Source organism: Cyprinus carpio, chromosome B15 (assembly GCF_018340385.1).
Source record: "Cyprinus carpio isolate SPL01 chromosome B15, ASM1834038v1, whole genome shotgun sequence".
NCBI lineage: Eukaryota > Metazoa > Chordata > Actinopteri > Cypriniformes > Cyprinidae > Cyprinus > Cyprinus carpio.
Window position 1 is genome coordinate 8,648,230 of NC_056611.1, and position 22,120 is coordinate 8,670,349.

The 22,120-nt window shown below is 34.5% G+C and overlaps 4 protein-coding genes across 4 annotated transcripts in view; 3 read left to right on the forward strand and 1 right to left on the reverse strand.

The window, feature by feature from the left end:
• Positions 1 to 409: 409 nt before the first annotated feature.
• On the forward strand, positions 410 to 1,036 carry LOC109064811 (mid1-interacting protein 1-B-like). Its single transcript, XM_042739119.1, has one exon. The coding sequence runs from the start codon at positions 506 to 508 to the stop codon at positions 920 to 922; it is 417 nt and encodes a 138-aa protein (XP_042595053.1). The 5' UTR covers positions 410 to 505; the 3' UTR covers positions 923 to 1,036.
• A 1,737-nt stretch (positions 1,037 to 2,773) lies between these two features.
• LOC109064793 (NADH dehydrogenase [ubiquinone] 1 subunit C2-like) lies at positions 2,774 to 4,040 on the reverse strand. Its single transcript, XM_019081823.2, has 3 exons — positions 3,759 to 4,040; positions 3,101 to 3,244; positions 2,774 to 2,962 (listed from the first exon to the last, which is right to left on the reverse strand). Exons 1-3 carry the CDS (start codon positions 3,895 to 3,897, stop codon positions 2,913 to 2,915), a joined length of 333 nt encoding a protein of 110 aa, XP_018937368.1. The 5' UTR covers positions 3,898 to 4,040; the 3' UTR covers positions 2,774 to 2,912.
• Positions 4,041 to 4,846: 806 nt separating this feature from the next.
• LOC109051852 (ras-related protein Rab-30) lies at positions 4,847 to 11,471 on the forward strand. The gene is made up of 5 exons (XM_042739120.1): positions 4,847 to 5,023; positions 6,446 to 6,544; positions 6,684 to 6,767; positions 7,970 to 8,153; positions 9,719 to 11,471. The coding sequence occupies exons 2-5, from the start codon at positions 6,452 to 6,454 to the stop codon at positions 9,967 to 9,969; spliced, it is 612 nt and encodes a 203-aa protein (XP_042595054.1). The 5' UTR covers positions 4,847 to 5,023; positions 6,446 to 6,451; the 3' UTR covers positions 9,970 to 11,471.
• A 2,331-nt stretch (positions 11,472 to 13,802) lies between these two features.
• Positions 13,803 to 22,120, forward strand: part of LOC109051841 (lysosomal Pro-X carboxypeptidase-like) — a 39,740-nt gene continuing 31,422 nt past the window's right edge. Inside the window, exons 1-2 of the mRNA XM_042739121.1 lie at positions 13,803 to 13,938; positions 14,268 to 14,454. Coding sequence (XP_042595055.1) covers positions 14,299 to 14,454 — 156 coding nt within the window. The 5' untranslated portion in view covers positions 13,803 to 13,938; positions 14,268 to 14,298. The remainder of the gene's footprint in view (positions 13,939 to 14,267; positions 14,455 to 22,120) is intronic.

Here is a 22,120-nt window from a genome sequence, read left to right on the forward strand (position 1 = left end):
AAACTTTTAATACTTTTTTAAATGTGATTCTGTCATTTACATTAGCTTTTCAATATGACTATTTTGGTTTGATTCATTTTTATTTCAGTTTTAGGCTTATATTATCTGCAAATACAGTCTAAAAAAACACTCTTTAAGCATGAAGTGCACATTTAACACAATTAAGCACATTTTTTTTTTCTTTTTTTCCACAAGGGATGGTCTGATGTAAATCACCATTCTGGGGTCAGTGTCCTTCAGTAAACTGCTAGGTCTCAGCGTGGCAGCCTGAATGTCACGCTGTGAAGAAATAAGGGGTGTTTAAGCTCAAGGGGGGATCTTTCACCGAACTCAACCACTAGCAGATCAGGCCACTATGTTGCATAACTGTCCCACACAGCCCCTGACAGACACACTATAAAAAGAGGCTCTTTCTTCAGATTTTGCACTGCATCCAGGCCCCGTCTGCTACAGTACACCATCTAATCAAGAGACGCCCTCAGCCTGAAACCCACCTCGAGCAACCATGCAGTCTGCCGATGCCAAGCTCAGCCGAAGCTCCCTGCTGCTGGCCCTGAGGCGCTACAGCACAGCAGTGCACAATATGGAGCAGACCATCCTGCTTCCCAGCCTCCTCAGAGACGTGCCGTACGACAACGATCCAGACTGTGAGGCCGCCGATCACAGCATGGACCTGTATGAGTACTATCTTCTGCTGAAAGCCATCAAGAACACGGTGGAGAGCGGCCTCGTCTCACATGACGACACCAAGGCCAAGAGTCACACTGCCCTGCACAAAGGCCTGGAGCCCCTGCTGGAGGCCGAGCCTGAGACGCTTTTCCATTTCCATCTGCGAGGCCTGTTTACAGTCATGGCAACGCTCACGAAGAAGTCCCAGAACTTGACTGAGAAATATTTGGACATCATTGGCATCAGTCATTAGGATTTAGCACATCTCGTGGAAAAATCCATGTTGGGATAGGTTGTAATTACCTGGAAAGCTGTTTACGTCCTTGTCACTATTTACGTGACATGCAATAAAAAATATAAAAAATTATTTTGTTTTAGAAGTGTATTTAAAATAATTTCTTCTTTTCGTCCATTACATTTGGCTGCTTGTATTATTAGCTTGCATTCTGTTTAATGATTGAAAGTGAACAATTATAAATCCCATTTGTCATTGTCTTACATTTTAAAATAGACAAACTGCTTCCCTTAAAATATTAGGGTTTGCAGTGTGTTATGTGATTTGTTTTTTAATGAACACAATTTTGTAAATTACATACACAAGATAACTGAAATGCGTTGAAGACTTTCTCTTGATGCAATTGTACATAATGTGCATATCATATATTGTAAAAGAAATTCACAAAATTTCATTAAAAATGACCAGAACATGTGCTAGTGAAATCATCGAGATGTAACAAATTTAAGCCAATAATAAAAGGCAACTGTTGTAATATTGCCAAATTACTGTGCATACACTAGTGCTATTTTGGTATTAGGGTTAATTTGAATATTACTATTTAAATTAGAGTTTTTATTTCAGTTTTAGTTATTTCCAGTAAGTAATTTTAGTGCTTTATCTTAAACTGATTTCAGTTAGCTGCCAAAGTAAAATCTCTGGTTTTAATTGATCTTTTTAGTTCTTTATCTATAATTTATTTTATTTCAATTATGGAATTTAAAAATGTTTTTTATTTTTTTATACTTTTTGTTAACAATAATAACCCTGACATACACAGACACACTATACATGAAGTCCTGTAATAATATTACTTGTATACCTCCTTTCAGTGGAATAATTCAGTTTTAAAATATGAATTTATGTCAAACGAGAAGTAGATGAAATCTTCCAAAGTAAGAGCAACCGAATCTGTTGCAAAAGTCCTGGGATTTCATATTATTGCACGAGAAGGCTATCGGTACAATATCCATGCCAAAGTCTAGCTGAAATCATTTGGGACATGAAAGCACAGCCTCAAATGTCATGCTGTTCAGTGCTGTCACAATTATTTGTACGGTCATTTCAGAGATACTAATGACCTTTTTTATGCATGTCTTTGTAACATGCTTTCTGACAATATGCCAACCACACTTTAAAGGACATTAAAATGCATATTCAGTATTCTTCATACATACATGTACAAGACTGAACTTAAATTATGAAAGGAGCAGTTCTCCAACAATAAAAAGTACTGTCATTTTAAACCGTATACATCTTCCATGGAATACAAATTAGACATTTTGAAGTGTTTCTTGCTTTCTTTTTTGAGGGCAGGTAATATAAAATTAATATTATTATTAACAGCGGTTCTTAATCCTAGTCCTCGCGACACCCCCGCTCTGCATATTTTTTGCATGTCTCTCTAGTTTAACACACCTGATTTAGACAACCAGCTCGTTACGAGCTCCTTGAATGAACTGTGTTCTGATTGACATGTTCCCTATATAGTGTTCACTGTTCTCTCCTCCCTGCACACGGGAAATTGGCTGAAGTTTACTTCACTTAAAAACACAGATTTGTGCACTTTAATACCCTTTGAATGGAACATATACGCTTCTTTCGAACTGGAATCATGGCAGAATATGCTGTGATGTCCACTTCGCAGGGCACTTATGGTCAAATGGAACAAACCCTTGAAGTGGTACGAGAAACATACAAAATGTGCAGAGAGGGGGTCGCGAAGACCAGGATTAAGAACCGCTGATTATTATAACCAATTAAAATAACCTGGTAATGTAAAAACTAATTGTGCACTGGAAATATATTAATAAAAAAAAAAATCAGATCTTTTTTTTTTTTTTCAGACAGTTTAATGACATTGAGGACACAACTTAATAAATCAATATAAGAGTATTTTTAACAGTAAAGTCTGTTTAACCAGATTTGCAACAATTGTCTTCACATTCCTCGTGACAACTACATCCTTTCAACGAATTGGATGAAAAGGCTCCACGATTTCAGCAAATGTCTTCAGTGCTGGTTTGAGACAGTGAAATAAAATAGTTGAAAGATTGACAGTATTGTGGCAACAACATACACAATCATTTTAATACAGAGAAAACCTCAAGACAGAAATTAACACACGAATGCGGCTGGATTTCCATGTGCTGTTACCTTTGTCTGGAAATTCCTCAGGATGCAGCCGGATGTACTCACTCATGTCTCTGTCCAATGTGGCATATTTATAATTCTCAAACTTTGTGAGATGATAGCCAATGAACCATCCAACAGTTATGAACAGCGCTTGGCGGTGAAGACCTGTTTAAAAAAACAAAACAAACAAAAAAAACCCCATCAGATTGCAAAAACATGTTTGCATAATCCAATTATGCTTGCTGATTTTTACTGGTGAGGGGCATTACATTTGTTATTGTTTTTTGAAAAAATGTACACTTACGTATTACAACTGGTAAGATTTCTGCATTAATTTTACACATTTTTTTTTATCATTTATGTCAGTTAGATAAATAGTGCTTATATTCTAGTGATAAGCAGTCTCTAGTAATATTATTGGCTTAAGTGATAAGAAGGATTGCAATAGCAATTCCACTGCTCTTGATAATAAAATGTAGTAACCATGTAAATATCAAGAATGTTTGTATTCATTCAGCATATATATGTTGCCATCACAGCTGATTTGTGTAAGGGCTGCAAGTAACGTTAAAATCAACCAGGAACGCGTTATTTCATAGTTATTATGTAATTAAACGACAATGTGTTGATGTTAGAGATATAGTTTATTATAAATGCATTGGTGTAGCTGTGTTCTCACCGGCTTTGAGCGCAGGCCTGCGGTTTAAACTGTTGTGCAGCATCGCGGTCGCCCAGCCGCACAGACCGAACCACACTGAATTTCTGTTGACGATCCCTGGAGGAGGCAAAACTTTCGCCTCGGCAGGCAGAAGCCCCATTGTGACAAATAACAGGCTCTTCTAAAGTCAGAACCCCTTTGACTCAACTGTCCATCTCACCTCCTAGAGGAAATCAAGGGCAATGTTTAGGCGGAAATGAAACCCGGTCCGGTGAGAAACACGTGGCGGATTTACAAGTGTTCCGGAGAGAGCATCTACTCTATCCAAAAAACAAAACAAAAAAACAAACACGCTTCTAAGACCAAATTCAAGCTTTTCTTATTTTCTGCAGATCTTTTGTAGAGCTATCATCTTATTCAAAAATATTTTAACAATATGCCAAATATATGTTGTAAACAGTGAAGCTCAATGAAATATATCTTTGTTGAAAGTGGAAATATATTTCGTTCCAACTTTCATTTAATTTCAAATATGTATTTCAGGGGCAAGAAAATACGTTTTTAATCTTATAGTAGCCTACATTGAGTTTAAAGGCAAATGTGGAATGGAATAGCCTACTAGAGATCAAAACTAAATTTATATTGATGTAATAATGTGTAATTATTTGGTGTATAGTAATGTATTTTATGTATTTTTAAACATTGTAAAGTATGTTATTTGCTTACATTTTTAGTCAACTGTGTTATATTTTCCCACGTAGACAGCAAATAAAGTTTTTCTCCAATATATATATATATATATATATATATATATATATATATATATATATATATATATATATATATATATATATATATATATATATAGGTTGAAAATATATTTAATTTAATTTAAATGCATTTATTTATAACCATACTAGCAATATATATATATATATATATATATATATATATATATATATATATATATATTTTTTTTTTTTTTTTTATTTAATATATACCCCCCGCTTTTCTGTTTTCCCATTTCCACTGGTGAACGTTGAACTACAAATCCCAGAATGCAGCTGCGATGTTTTCCGGACTCGGCTTCCACTGGGAAAGCAGCATGACGTCATTGTCAAAAACACCGAGAAACTCTGCGATCATTGTGCAACACTGGAGCCGAAAATCTGCCGAGGTTGCTGTTGGCGCTGCACGATCGCTATTATCGTTTCGATTAAAAGCCTGAAGAAAAGCCTGAATGCACTCGGAATAATAGAAGCAGTGGGGTGAATCCCCAGTGTTTGGTAAGTGTAAAGATGATTTAATGTGACCTTTAATGTGTAGAGCATCCTGCTAGCTAATGGAGAACATTGTGCCTGCTGGTTTTATTTCCTCATAAAATAAAATGTGCAGTTTTCACTATTTATAAAGGGTCTAAATATAAAGGAAGTGTATTAGGCCACATCTGTGTCTTTTGCTGTGCTCAGTGATATTGCATATCAGATTTCAGTTTTCTGTTTAGAGAGATTGCATGCCAGGTTTTTTTTTTCATCCATACCCAGTAGGGATCAATAAAGTATATATTTTCTGTTCTGTTATTTAATATTTAAAATCCTTATTTTGTCCTGTAAAGTACAAATTACAGTCGTAATGTATGTAACTAAAGGAATAGTGCAGTGCATATTTTATCTATTTTCAACATGTTGATTTCTGGATGAAAATGAAATACAGTTTAGAAGGTTGTTTTTTATTCGTTGATAGTAAAAAACTGTGTTTATGCTGTTGCAATATGTGCAAATGAATGACTAAACATACCATAAATTGTGTCCAAAAATATTAACTATAATTGTGGCTGAGCACAAATGCATAATTTTGTAATAATTACAAAATTAATGTAAGATAAAGTATTTTTGCAGTGGTGGTGAAGTTATTTCTTTAATATAAAATGGGGTCTGTTTATGCTCAACTTACAGGTTTTAGTTGTATTAATTCATAACAATAATAATAATAATATAATTAATAATGTATTATTTCTTTTTTTATATTAATTTCATACAAAATGAATGTGAGATAACTTTCTGCAGTGGAGATGACACGGTTGTGTAATGTTCGAATGTTTATTCATGCAGCTAATTAAGTTAACTTTTTATTAAATTTAAAATTATTTTTAAAGGGGGCCTTTATAAATTTTCAATTGTATTTCTTTTAAATGCTTTTCTTCCACCACAGTTCTTAATTAGCTGTTGAAAGTATGTTTGCGTGTATGCATGTGTGTTGACAGGCCTCTGGGAGTTGTTCTTTATTCCTTGTGTCTTTATTGCGGTCCTCTCAGCATCCTGCCATAGGCCTTGGCAACAGCAGCATTTGAGCACATGCATAGCAGCTTCTCCTATAGCAACACTTCAGAAACAAACACTCCTAATGTGTGTGGTGAAATACAGAGGCACTGTTGATCTAATAAATTAAAGAATGAACAGCAAAAAAATGGTCCCCAGAGACGTCAGGAGTAGTTTATTCCCTCGTTTGTTCTCAGCAGGACATCACTGAAGTCACTGAAATGTTTGTTCTGTAAGGGCGGCTTCTTTCACTTCAAACAGTGTTTTATCAGAGGGATGTTGCTCAGCCATGTGTAGTTTGCATTGCAGTTCTTAACACCCACATATTATTCACCTGTCTGTCTTTCTGTCTGCCTGTCTCTCTGTCTCTCTTCATTCATGTTCCCTCAGCTGAGCATGAGCATGGAGGATTATGACTACTTATTCAAAATTGTGCTGATAGGAAATGCAGGAGTGGGCAAAACCTGCCTCGTCCGACGCTTCACTCAGGTGTGTGGAAGAACTCATTGCATTATCTTGGCTATAACAAAACAACACTAGAGGTTTGCAATGTGTAAGTGTCTTTATAACATTTGCAATCCCTAATTTTATAATAATTGTTGCATTTAAAAAAAACTCGCATTTCTAGGGGCTCTTCCCTCCTGGACAAGGTGCCACCATTGGAGTTGATTTCATGATCAAAACTGTGGAAATAAAAGGAGTGAAGGTGAAGGTGGGTAAGCCTCTTTAGTGTTTGTATCATTTTGAGGTAACTATATGGAAATTTTATTGGAATATAGTGGTTATTGCTTATGCATGCATGAATGAATAAATGAAAAAAAAAAATAGTGACTAGTTACTTGTAAGGTTTATTTATTTAATTTTAGTTTTATGTCTATATATTGTATTAAGTTATTTGTTTCATCTTTTTTATGTTTCTTATGTTTTGCATGCTATGCAATCTTTTGGTTATGCTCTTGATTTCTTTTTGTCATAACCTGTGATGCGGCCTTTGTTTTGCAATAATTAAATATTGTTGTTACCATTATGTCTTATCAATTTTCATAGCCCCAAACCTAAGGGCGCTTCACTATCCAATAAAAGAAAATAATAAAAACTTTATTACTTTTTATAATAAATTTTTATACTACCACTACTAATAATAATCTGTTGGCTGTTGGTGGTGACACAAAAAGGATTCTTCTAACAAGGCTAAATAAAATGAAGTAATCAATTAAAAAATACTGTATGAATTTGCTTTAAATATATATTAAATATATGTATAAGCTGCACTTGACTAATCACAGTGGTTCAAAATCGCATCGTTGTATAAGTCACATCTATAATATACAATCAGAATTAATTTAAATGTATTATTAAATAAAACAAAACATTATAAACACTGTAAATGTGTTTTAGTTCTCCTCAGTCCACAAAAAGTCCTTTCAATTTAAAAGTCTTCAGAATGCAACAGGAATGAAACAGAAATTTTGGCATTCATTAAAAACACATTTTTTATAAGTGCCAAACCTAAAATACTTAATTTAAAGTGAAAAATATTGTAGTATACACCTGTTTTGTGTGCTTGATGTCAATTGCATTATAAGTCTGTTTGGAATATCAGTCACAAAATTCTTCAGATGATAAAAAATGCTATTTATATTTCTATTAACACCTGGTATATATGTTCATATATATATATATATATATATATATAATGTGACTAGTCTTGGCCTTGAAATGTATCAAGCATCAGTTTAGAGTAGACCACTCACTGATTAAGCCCTTGTATTTGAGTCCGTGTACCTCTAGGCATTTTTCCGCATTTCAGTGCACTTCCTGCTAATGAGACAGACAGAAAGCTGTAGTTTGTGTTCGGTTCTGCTAGAATTACTAAGTGACTTAACTGATTATTTGATCTACTCATTCCCACAGCTCCAGATCTGGGACACGGCCGGGCAGGAGCGTTTCCGCTCAATTACCCAGAGTTACTACCGCAGTGCCAACGCTCTCATTCTCACCTATGACATCACCTGTGAAGATTCCTTCCGGTGCCTTCCTGAGTGGCTGAGGGAGATCGAGCAGTATGCCAACAACCAAGTAGTGACAATCTTAGTAGGTGAGTATTCAAGTTTTAATTGAACCATTTTAAAATTATAAAACAAATCATGTATTTTCGCTGTTTTTTTTTTCTTCTTTTTTTGCTACAGTGTATAGAGTGATGATATAAATGTCAAAATCAATTACATATTGTCCTCTATCAGCGAAGGTCATGTTTCCTTCAGATTGTCAGATTAACTGCACCACGCAGTAGATCACAGGCTTATATTAGTAACAGTTGTTCAGTACAAGGAGCATATATGAGTACAGTAGGGATATGCTGGTATCAAAAACTCATGTTGCGATTAATTGCTAATGCTTTTATCACGGTATACGGTATTATCATGATATTTAAATTTAGATTAAAAAAAGTGGTCATAATACAGTATAACAGGTTTAATAACTTTTTTCTTATTACAAAAATGAATATTTAAATACAATAAAGCAATACAGAAAAATATATAAAGTTAAACGTTTTACACAGATTAAAGTGCAAAAGTACTATAAAGACCAATAGGTAAAACTTTACAATAAGACCTCATTAGTTAACCTTAGTTAATGCATTAACAGTCACAATGAGCAATAGCTCATAACAAATCTTTGTTAAAAAATACAAGTCTTAGTTCATGTTAGCACATTAAATAACACAGTTGCAACTTTCGATTTTAACAACGTGTTATTAAATATTGGAATACCTAAAATTAATGAATGTTCAGAAGAATTTATCATTGGCAGTTTATGTTAACTAATGAATTAACTAATGTTAACTAATGAAGCCCTAATGTAAAGTGTGAACGAACAATAAAGAATCAAAACACTTTCAAACAATATCTATGGCATGTTGTAGTCCAGATTAAAATGTAAAAAAAGTTTGAAAATGAATAGCCTATTAAGTCTAAATATTTAAGTATTTGGCGCTGTGATGAACACCATAGCAAATCCACAATTTGGCTATTTAGCTGCTTTATTTAAGGGGTTTCCAGGGTAACGGCTGCATTTTCTGCAGTTTAGCTCCATCTGCTGTCAGAGAGTGAATGTGCTTTCATTCAGAGCGTCTCTCAAGTGTTCCCCCATGTGCTTCTCATGCGTGCTTGTTTACATCAGAGCTCACACGTCTTTAAAGCAGCATACAGCGTGTTGTGCATTTTGACCAGTTGATGGGAAAAGTATTCTTAAATCTATCTATCTATCTATCTGTCTGTCTGTCTGTCTGTCTGTCTACACTTGAAGTCAAAAGTTTACATACACTTTAGAGAATCTGCAAAATGTTATTTTTTCAAAATAAGAGGGATCATACAAAATGCATGTTATTGTTCATTTAGTACTGACCTGAATAATATTTCACATAAAAGATGTTTACATATAGTCTACAAGAAAAAATAATAGTTAGTTCCATCCATCCATCGGTCACAATGCGTCCATTAACCAATGCAGGAAATTGTCTATCAACACTAGTTTAATATGTTTTTGGATCTGTTTGTCACTGAACAAACTGACTGGCTAACGTTAGACTATCTACCTGTCACCAGATACTTAATGTCCTTGTAACCAGAGCATTTGAGCCCTGTTCACTGCTGTTTGCAGGGAATAAGATAGACCTGGCTGATAAGCGAGAAGTCCATCGGCAGCGAGCAGAGGAGTTTGCGGAGGCGCAGAGCATGCTTTATCTGGAGACCTCTGCCAAAGAATCGGACAACGTGGAGAAGCTCTTCCTGGATCTGGCCTGCGAACTGATCCGCGAGGCCAAGCAAAACACGTTGGACAACAACGACTCCACTCCCATGCCTGGAGAAGGGAAAAACATCAATTACTTGAGTTGCTGCAGCATTAACTAGTAGACTTGGCCACTCTGTCTGGCTGAGGGGGGCAACATGGATTGCATACAAAGTGGTTGTATTGTTGGTAACCACTACGTAGTAGCAGTGGTTACTGTTTTCCACTGTTGTTGAAGTCTTGTTCTTTTACCCTTCTTAAATCCCTGGGTATTTTAAAACATTCGGGAAAAACACGATATCAAGATGATGCTGCTTTTAAAGGTGGGTCTAAAGCTCCAAAATGCTTTTGGCCAGAAAAAAAGGGCCCTACAGAATTGCTTGCTGATAGGTCAGACAATGAGATTTTCTACACTTCTGTACAATGCAACAGTTGGGCTTTCCCTGCTGACTTGAGAGCCAATGTATTTGTCATATTAGAGATTTGGAATTGAGAATGCAGATCTTCATCAGCAGTCTCACTCACCTGACTAGTTCTTCTAAAATAAGCATTTTGTCATCATTTACTTACTCTCATGTTTATTCCAAAACCATATGACTGACTGAAGAACATTCATGAAGCTATTTTCCAACTGAAAGTATACAGTGACCAAAGCAGTCCATATGACTTGTGCGTTATATTCCAAGTCTTCTGAAGCCATATGATGCTTGTGGGTTTGGAATGACATTAGGGTGAGTAAATAATGACAGAGTTATTATTTTAGGATAAACTGCTCCTTTAAGACCCATTGCCACAAATTTGGTGTGTTGGTGTGCACATTTATTATTCGCACAAAATGCACTTCTTGATTGCTTGCGAGATTGTTTGAGGTTGCTTATGCATGCGTTTTTTTGTTTTAAAATGAAGAAGTCAATAATGCAAACAGACAGCCAGCTCCCCTAAATAATCTGTGACAGGAAGATGTGAAGTAAAACCACCATTTTAAATCCCCATTTGTCAGGAATTTAGTTTATAAGAATATAAACTCCCCTTACTGCTTGCATGGTAGTTTGGTTGGTAATACTCAATGAAGGCCATGTCATTTTGAGAAGTCATAGCAAAAACCCAATGTGCCTCTGCCGTTTGCATCCTGTCATCATACATTACATAGCACTGGGGAATCTCATGGAGCACATGTTTGGGTCATATTTAACCCCAAAATATCACTTTAACCAGGTCAATATATTAGCTTGGTAGTTTTAATTTAGTTTATTTCAAGTATGATTCTCATTAGATTCCCAGTACTGCAAAAATAATACTGGCATGACACAATTATATTTTTTAAGATTTTTATTATTTTCACTGTACAACATATACTCCCATAATGTATACATACTTTGCAGTACTGTATGTGTGTTTTTGTATTTTATTTTATCATTCATAGGAATTAGTTTTTTTTTTTTTTTTGCATTACAGTCATAAGAACAGAAAGGAAGAATTTCCTTAAGTAACTGCAAAAATGTCATTGTTCATTAAATAATAATAATTATTATTATTATTTATTTTTTTAGGTGAAATACACTACCAATCAAAAGTTTGGGGTCAGTATGATTTTCTTTAAATAAATAATTTTATTCAGCAAGGATACATTAAATTAATGACATTTATTATGTTATAAGTGATTTCTATTTCAAATAAATGCTGTTCTTATAAACTTTTTTCATTAAAGAATCCCCCCAAAAAAGTATCACACTTTCCATAAAAATATTAAGCAACTGTTTTCATTAACAATAATTAGAAGTATTTCTTGAGCACCAAATCAGCATCTTAAAATTGTTTCTAAAGCATAATGTGACACTGAAGAATGGAGTAATGATAGTAATAATATATATTGTAATAATATTTCACAATATCAATGTTTTTACTGTAATTTGATCATATACATTCAATCTAGGGAGAAATTTCTTCTCAAAACTTTTAACCCCAAACTTTTGAATGGTAGTGTATTGTGTGTTCTTGGCAGGTTTCATGAGATCATCCGGTCTAGATTTTTCAGATCACAGTTTAAGCTGGCTAAGCTAGATATTGTCCTTTAACGTCTTTGCACATTATATGTTAAAAAGTATACATAATGGACTAAATGTTTTAATGCACTGTCTAAAACGCTTACTTCATTCCATATTGGTAGCCCCCCCACCCCAAGGATTACTCCAATACCCATTTGGAGATATTCTGTCCTTTTAAACATTTTTACATATTACCAGAACTGAAATATACCAAGATGCTTTGCTGTTAACTTAGTCCAGCTTTGGTATTGTAATTACCATAGCGATGTTTAAAGCTTTTGGCACTTGAGGGGCTGAGAGAACAGTGTGCGTGTAGTTTATGTGTGAATGAGATGTATTTCATAGACGTTTCAGTGAGTTCTTGCACAAATGGTCTTTGTGTTCCAGTGCATCATATTGAGGAATAGATGATGGAGCTGTTTAACGGTGTGATACAGTGTGAATCTGGTTTCGGTTGCCCTTTGTCTGTTCTGGAACTGTGTTGTGCATTTTAATGACTTTTAAACAGTTGGAACTTGTACCTCCAACCTTGGCTGTGCTGTAAGGTTTTTTGCACCTGTGTCATTACAATGGAACTGTGAATCTCCTCTTTTATAGACTTTCAGTATTTTACTTGCTGCTACAGACCTTTTTTTTTTTTTTTTTTTTTTTTTTAACAAAATTGATAGAATTACAACTAGTTTTAGATGCCATGTGCTTGATTCAGTGATTTTGTTTAGACTGATTTTATTTTTATTTTTCTCGACAAAGGTATTCACTAAAACACTTAACATTGTTTAACTTGAGGACCAATTGTTTCAGGTTTTTTGGTTGTCCTTGCCAATTACTTTGCAGTATAATGAATTTTCCTCATATTTACACAAGCTGCTTATATGATATTAAGCTTTTCTATTAACATTTTATTTTAAAGTGATAACCTTTTCTAGTTTTGTATAAACTGTTTTCTTTCTATGTTACATGACGTGCCATGCACAGTATTTTCTCTGTCAGGTATTTTTGTCTAGCATTCTTTTACAGATATATGCCATATTGTAATGTGTTGCATTGTGTACCAGTAAGACTCTAGAATTATTTCTTTTCTATGTTAAATGCCCTACATTTCAGTATAGTATATGTACTACTAAGTGCTTACTTTTTCTGTATGGACAATGTTATTATGACCATTTTATTGTGTGAAGTACAATATTCATCAAGGAGTAACAGTCTTTTGTGTAGTGAAGATGAAATGTCATTCTTTGAACCCACAAGATCTGTATCCAAAGTAGATGACAGTATTTACTGTGTTTATTGTTTTAGTGTACGCTTTCAGTATATAAGTTGCGATGCATTATGTGTAATGCATTTATCATAAAGAGACAAACCCCATGACCGCAGCAATTCAAAGGCGTTTCTTGGTGGAACTTTGTTTTAAGTCTCAGCATATAGACTGTAAGGTAATACTTTTTTCCAAATAAACATGGTCATGACACAAACTATATTGTAGGAGATATAAATAAATTATTTAATAAATTAAAGAAAGCTTCTTAGTTAAATGCAATGAAGGTAAATTATGATAAAATAGTACAAATACAACTTTATTGCTCTAATAGACACAATCACAGACAGATTATAACACAAGTAAATAATTGTTTTGAAATTTTGATACATTATGTGTACTAGTACTGTATATATATATATATATATATATATATATATATATATATATATATATAGATATATATATATACATACACACACACACACACACACACACACACACACACACACAGTACACATAATGTATAAAACATTTAACCATATATAGCCTAGATATAGATATATAGAGAGACAAATATGTTAATAAATAAATTACAGGATACCATACATTAAAAAAAAAAAAAAAAAACAGGAATAACAAGAAACTACAATACCCATGAGGCATCGCGGTGATCACGTTTTTACAATACGGAAGAAGCACGTTGTGTCTTTATATGAAGTTAACAAAACACTCCATTTATCTGCAGAAAGGAGATTTAATCCGTTTTGAGCGAGCACAGCGACAGATAGGTACTTTAAATAACTATTCGCACATGACGAACAGATTTAACAAGTTTACAGCATGATCATTTTATGAAATGGTCTGAAATTTGAAAAATTAAAACTTTAAAGCTACGGTGTTGTATATATATATATATATATATATATATATATATATATATATATATATATATATATATATATATATATATATATATATATATATATTAGGCGTAACATTGCATCTCTTTTGTTTTTTCATTTAGTTTTAATATTTTTGCGTCATGGAGTAACTACGAGTCATTTGACATCCTTCCTCGTTGGTCGTATGCAAATGATCCATCGCTTGGTATTTTCAGATGCACTGTGACGGGATTCACTCATTCAGCCATGAGACTGATCAACACTGCTCTGCTCTTCCTCCTCCTCCTCCTCCTCAGCTGTAATGCACTGGGGCTCAAACCACAGCTCTTAGGAAGACACACAGTCCAAACCAACTCTCAGCACACATCTGTCTCATACAAAACTTTCTATTTTGATCAACAGGTAAGTGTCTTACTTCATTGCTTCTCTTACCTGGCTGTTTGTTCTTGGCCATGAGAAATCCATGTCGAGATATCAATTTGTTTACATTGATTGTTTTTCAAAGAATATACATAATATTTTTTATGTAATTTTCTGATAAGCAATATGCATTTATCTCATTTCAGCTTTAACTCAGTAAAAAATGATTAAAATATTAAAACAAACAAACTAAAATAATACAATTTAGACTGCAACAATAAAACATAATATGCCTTTTTGGATGTTATTTTACTAACTTAAATAAAATAGAGGTATATGCATAAAATTGTATAAACATCAAGAATAATTATAACAGTAATTAGTTTCATTCTTGTTATCATTGTCATTATTATTGCTTAAACCATTTTATTTATACAAAGTTGCTTGTGATCTAAATGGCTGAAGAATTATTTTCATCTGTTTTGTGGTGGGACTTATAACAGTAGTGCTTTAAATGCTACATGTTTCTGAAAATGAATGACTGTAAAAAGTAAGTTTTCAGGTAATACTTAGGCTACTTAATAGTAAATACGACCCACCAATAGTGCATTTATCAGTGCATTCAGTAACCAATAATGTACAAAAGACTAAACAAAAATAGTGTTTAGACCTATTACATCCTTCTCTAACCTTGATACTGTAATCAGAAACTTATGTGACAGCAACTTGTTTGTTGTTAACAGGTCAGCTGCTGTCATTGATCACAGTTGCAAAGCATTGTCATTCCAATCAGCTTGTATCAATGATTAAGTTTTGTGATAGATCACATTGCCAGGCCTTATTTTGCAACCCACAGCAGTTTTATCTGGTTGTGGCTGCTCATTAACTTACAACTGGGCTTCCTTCACGGATATCCTTTATTTAATGTGTCCATAATCTGTGCCGTTCTACTCTGTATTGTGTCTGCAGGAAATTTCCTTTTCCTCATGGCCCCCAAAGAATAATAGCAGATCCTTTCGCCCCTCTGGGCTTGGGCCTGTGTGCAGATGCATAGCATCTGATGCTGGCAGTCTGCCCATTTTTCACTTTATTGAACTGAAAGTGAGATCTTGAAAGTCCCTCGAATTTAGTTTTTTGGTCAGGTTTAATATGCTTTGACTAAAATACACAGTGACATTTTTCTTTCTTTAATATATACTATGGTATGATGCTGCCAGTTGTTTAATAATTTAAGTCTCAGAAACATTTAATCTCATTCTTAGCCTGAAGAGTGGCTTAGAAATTAATCTTTTACACGCTATCTGTGGAAAAAGCTGAGACAGGAAAATATCTGCGTCTAGTTTTAGACAAAACAATCCTGTTAGGCTGTACTCTGAGCCTAATTACGTCCTGACCTGGACACGCCAGAGTGGAGGCAATTGTTTCCCAGTGTCTGTTCAACTCATCCTCTGAGCCGTCAGGAAGATTAGGGCCATTTCCTGGCTTTCTTGCTCCTCATTGTCTTGGTTTTGTCCTTGTCAGCACTTAGTATGCCTTAAACCGTTGCCTTCAGTCGTAGGAGCACAGACGAGGCTGTTAAAATGAGGATCTGCAAAGTAGAAACTCTACAGGAAATGTAACATGGGTCTAGCATTTCACATTCTTGCTCGAGCTGAGCTGTAGTCTGTCGTTTTTTAATTCTCTTTGTTGAACAGTTGTCGAGGGGATATCCTTTCAGCATCTGTTGCTGGCTGTGGATGGAGAAATGGAGAGCGCTGTTTGACAAGCAACCAAGAGCAGAGCTGTTTTCAAATCCATTAGACAGAACAAAAAGCACTAATGTGTACAAAATATGGTGCGATGTTGACAAAAAACGAATTCTCAATCATTTTTTGGGCTTTCTTCAGTTCTAATAACACTACTGGTTTGCAGTAGATGATGTTTTTTAAAGATGTTTTTTAAAATAGTAGTCTCTTGTGCTCAGACAGACTGCATTTATTTGATTAAAAAAACAGTAAAAACTAATATAATGAAATATTATTTCACTTTAAAAAAGTTTTCTGATTTTGACATTTTAAAATGTAACATATTCCTGTGATGACAAAGCTGAATTTTGAGCAGCCATTACTTACAGTTTTTGCAGTATGCATATATTGAGTGGGGCTATTCAATATTTAGAATGCAATCATATTGTTAGACCTGCATTCTAATAAGCTATATAACGCAGTGAAAACATGCACTCTTAAGGTGCGTTTTTGAAAAATAAGTGACACAATACTCAATCATTTGAGGTTGCACATCGATAAAACAAAAATTCTGTAATGATCATGGAAAATACATATCGCACACCCCTATTAAAAAACTAGATATTTACTCTTATGATGAAAACATAGAGTAAGTGCTTCTTTCTTGTACAATATTTGCTACCATAATGCTATATATGGTCGCTAAGGGATTCGGTATGCTTTTTAGGGTGTTGTTATGTGGTTTCTAAGGTATTCTAAATGGTTGCTAGGCAGTTGCTTACTTGGAGAGGTTTCGTACCCTATAGAACAAAGATATCTGGAAAAATAGATATGTTCAACATGCAGCAAATGGTATGCATATAGTACACCACTTTATTCCCTGTCATGTTTTTTGAAACCCATATGACTTTCTCCCTACAGTGAAAGTAAATGATGTAAACTTGAAATAAAGTGCATGATTCATATAATCTACCGTTGTTGTTTTTTTAAGCCTGACAGCCCCTGGTCACCATTTACTTTCATTGTTATGGTGGAATGGAACCGTGTGAAAGTTATATAAAACTTCATTGTTTGTGTTTTCTGGATGAAACATGAAAATTCATCCACTGATTTGTTGTTCCAACCCTGTGGATGCATTTTTGTGTTGAGGTTTTAAAAGTTGTTTTTTACAGCTGGAAAATGTTCACAGCTTTCCTGTAGATCAGGTTCTAAAAAGATTTTAGACAAGACAAAGTAAGTTATTTTTATTTTATTTTATATTTTTTCTAAGATTTCAACATCTTCACATGGAAACGGGTATTATGTAGATTTAGATGTACATTTGCTTTGAAAGTCTGTATCAACCAGGAGAGGGCGCTGCATTTCTGAACCGGTGTCCATAATGTGACTCATCTAACCTCAGCAGACAAAATCAGATGTTTTGTTTTAAAGTTATAGGAGTACATTCAGTTCTCAATCCTACAATAAAGAAGTTATCCTACCGTTCAAATACTACCGTTTTTTTTTTTTAAGTAATTAGGGCCTTGTATCTGCTTCGTTTATTATTATTAGGGCCCGAGCACCGATGGTGCGAGGACCCTCTTGGAATTGCTGTGTTTATTATTATTATTATTATTATTAGGGCCCGAGCCAATGGGCGCAGGGCCCTATTGTTTTCCTAAGGATTATGCCTGGAGGGCGAGAGCCCTATTGTTCCCCATAGTATTACTTATGATTATTTGTTATTATTATTATTATTATTTATTCTTCTAATTTTTCTTCAAGGTTTCGGGGGCTTTTGGGGCCCTTAACATGCTCAAAAACTCTTGAAAATTGGCACACACATTGGAAAATGCGGCCATTAGGGCCGGGCAGAGACTGATACACGGGCGTGGCACAGGGGCTCTACAGCGCCCCCTGGAATATGGAGAGCCATATATCATACATACTTGCACGTAGACGTATGAAACTCGGTACACATATAGATCTCATCAAGCCAAACAACTTTCGTACTGCATATCATAGGCTCCGCCCAACAGGAAGTTGGCTATTTAGGGTTTAGTATTCTTATTTTTCGTCAAAGTTTGGGGGCTTTTGGGGCCCTTAACATGCTCAAAAACTCTTGAAAATTTGCACACACCTTAGAATCTGTGGCCATTAGGAGGCTGCAGAGGCTGAGACCCGGGCGTGGCACAGGGGCTCTACGGCACACCCTGGAACACAGTCAGAAATGTTGATGTATAGTTCAAACATACTTGCACGTATTCATATGAAACTCAGTACACTTATACATCTCATCGTGCCGAACAACTTTCGTATTGCATGTCATAGGCTCCGCCCAACAGGAAGTCAGCTATTTAGAGCTATGTAAAAAGCGCATGCTCTGGAATTTGATATACTTGTCATAGGTTTTTTACCCGATTGCCACCAAACTTGGTCAACATGATCTCAAGACATTGGGGATGCAAAATTGCCAGGGGATTTTTGATATCTCGAATGGTTTGCTTGTGGCGAGGCGTTGAAATTATGGCGAGAAATGAAGAAACAGGAAGTGTCTAATAACATCCACATACATATCCTGATTTTAATTAAACTTCATCAATTTGTTCGTTGTATGATGCCGATCGCATATATGTGACTATTAGGAGTCAAAATTATAGCGCCACCAACTGGCAGCAGGAAGTGTGTCATTTTCAAAATGCTTTGAATTCAGCATCTTATTTTTACTCAATTTGCTTCAAACTTCATCAGAATAATGACAAAACACGGCCCATGTAAAACTGTTGAGGGGATATTGATATCTAATATAGTGTTGCCATGGCAACATATCAAACTGGAATATTTTTCTGTATAATATATTCTGATTTTGAGGCAGATAACATGCTTAGAATTTCATGAAACTCAGAACACATATCAGTATTAATGATAGCTAGACACTGGCAAAAGGTCATAAAAGGGCGTGGAGGAGGCACTCTATAGCGCCACCTTTTGTCAAAAGTGGGGGGCTTAGTTTTACCTACAGACACCAAACTCGGTACATATATTGTTCTTATTAAGACGGACAACTTTCTAATTTACAGTCATTAGCTACGACCAACAGGAAGTCGGCTATTTTGATTTGAATATGGATTTTTGGCTCTGTGTGAGGAATGTATGTGTGCTGAGACTTTCATTGTCTGAGAGAAAATGCGCCTCTACAGGAGCAATTCCCGGGACTGAGAGGGAGGAGTCTCGCTTAGTTTCACTTTTAAATCGGTTAAAAATACAACTAAATAAATCAATTTAATTCACACTGACAAGCTAAACCAACATATCTTATTATTAGCGGGTCAGGGCTTATTAATAATTGATGTATGGCCAGAGAACAGAGAGATAGACGAGAGATATGTCACCGCTCCGAACAGCGCGTGCAGTCTCAACGAGCTCACAACAAACGAGTTTATTCTTGTTTAAGACCTTTTAAAAATAAAATATTACGGCGATTGCACACAATCCGCCAATTAGAACACACCAAGAGCTAAATTCAGATGTTTGCGAGCTGTTAACATGTTAAAATGAAATATTTGCTGCAGCCTGTCTGACAGCGCGAGACGTCTGAACACTTGAAGGGAAAAAAAGTGTACATACAGAAACTACATCCTTTTACATTAAAACACAGCGGCGAATCAACAAAAAACAATTAGAAGAACATATTATAGAGATGAAAATGAGTGTTTATGAGTGCTTGTGAGATTTTCTTTGTCTAAGGGCTGAATATCACATCGATTGCTCTGCGCTCCAGAACACGGTGATGGTTTTTTTTTCGGCGAGAACGGACAAATAAATACACATTTAATTCACACTGACAAGCTGAACCAACATATGTTATTATTACCGGCTCAGATCTCATTAATAATTGATGTCTGGCCAGAACAGTGAGAAAGACCAGAGAGAAATCACCGCTGCATCAGCGCGTGCAGTCTCACGAGCTCACAATAAAATCATTTTTATAGTTTTAAGAGCTTTTAAAAAAAAAATATTACCGCGAATGCACACAATCCACCCATTAGAACACAACAAGAGCTAAATTCAGGTATTTGTGAGCTGTTTGATTGTGAAAATTGAAAGACTATTTGACAGCGCGAGACTGTCTAAGGGCAGAATAACATCGATCTCTCGAGCTCCAGAGGACGCTGATTCTGGCAAGAACGAACAAATCAAGAACAAGATTATTTCAAAACACATAATAGCTTGGCGAATATAAACGAAAACAGTCACGTGAACATAAACAGTTGAGAAATAAATCTGAAGTGTATCATGATACTGGATTTGAATATTAAAGTGACTGCATTTACCAGCTGCTTTCTGTCTTTAATTTTAATCTATAAAAACAGAAAATCATTCGTCTTGGCTGCTTTTTTGTATGTATGTATTCATGTATTCATGTATTTATTATTATTATTATTATTATTTTTTATTTTTTCTTTTTTTGCTCTAACAAGAATTAATCTATATTTAATTAAATTACATTTCTGCATCTAAACACCTATAAACCTAAAACATGCTCTATTAAACTATTGTTAGCATTTCTTTTATCGTCCAGTTTAACTGGTGTACACACTTTTATTTTCATAATAAATTTGTTTTTTTTTTTTAGATAATAGACAGTTACAGTGGTCTATAATAAATATTAACAGGTTTTGTTCAAGCTGCTTAAAAATGTTTGAAGTAGGGTCATTTTTTTTAAATGTAAATCCTAAAAAAAAAAACAAAAAAAAAAAAAAAACAAACAAACAAAAAAAAAAAAAAAATTGAGAAAAACAGCCATATTTACGAAAAGGTGCTTAACCTATAGAAAAATAAAACTATTAATTAAATTAGCGTTTAATTTTTAGTAATGACCATTTTTGTTGTCATAAAAACCTTCTTCTTTACAATACAGAATAACGATTGTCAATAGTAAATATTATAAAAACAATAACTGTTGTATTTTTCATCATTATATAGTTTATGTATTATAATTGTAAAAACAAAACAAATTTAGCAACTCACATAGTAATCATTCAACACTGCTTAAAAATGTAAATTGAAAATTAAACTCATGATTAAGCATGAAATAAGACACAGAATCAGTAAATTCGATTTTAATGTGGGTATATTATCAGTAAACTAATCATTAAATATTTATAATCAATCAAAAAATATTGGCCCCTTTCATAATATTGTTCAAAAATGAAGGGCACAATGCTAATGTTGTCCACTCGATGGCGCCACAGGACAGCAAATACTTCAAGATCTGTTCAAAGACCTGAAAATGTTTCATTTATGTAAATAAATCAAAAATGCATATACATTCATTCTTTTTTCATAAACTTTAATAAAGCCCAATACAGTAATTATGCAAAAAAAAACTATCATCTCCGAAATACCATTACGTTTTTATCTTATTTTAATAGTATTGACAACATATTTCTCAAGTTATCACGCATTACTGAAAAAGTGAAGAAGGGACACTATATTTGTTATCTATTTTCATTTTGTGCGTATAATAATTTACTTGAAAAGAGACACGTCCATTGTTTAACTGCATCATCTACACAAACCATTTTGCTTGGACCCCTTATGATCACCTGGACTTAAACCACATTGTTTCAGTTACCTTCTGTGTCTTTGGCCACAACGCTTCAGTGACAGGAATGTGAAATAGCAAACAGAGGGAACAAATAAAAGGCATGACTTTATTTGCATCCAGCTAGCCAACTCTATTACAGGTGTTCCACAGCCAAGACTCTTATAAGAATAGAAAATAGCAAGGGTTCGAATAAATAGTTTATTAATCATTTAATTTCACTTTCTTAATGAATATTGTTCTGTGTATGTGATTTCAAAGTCTTGATGCTTCGGATTAACCCGTTAATTGCCGTATCCCTTAAAACCTGAGTGCCAGAGGATTACTGTAAATGCATGTGCCCGCTGGACACAGTTTACCTGATGCCACCGGGGCGGCGTTTGCACTGATGGCTTGA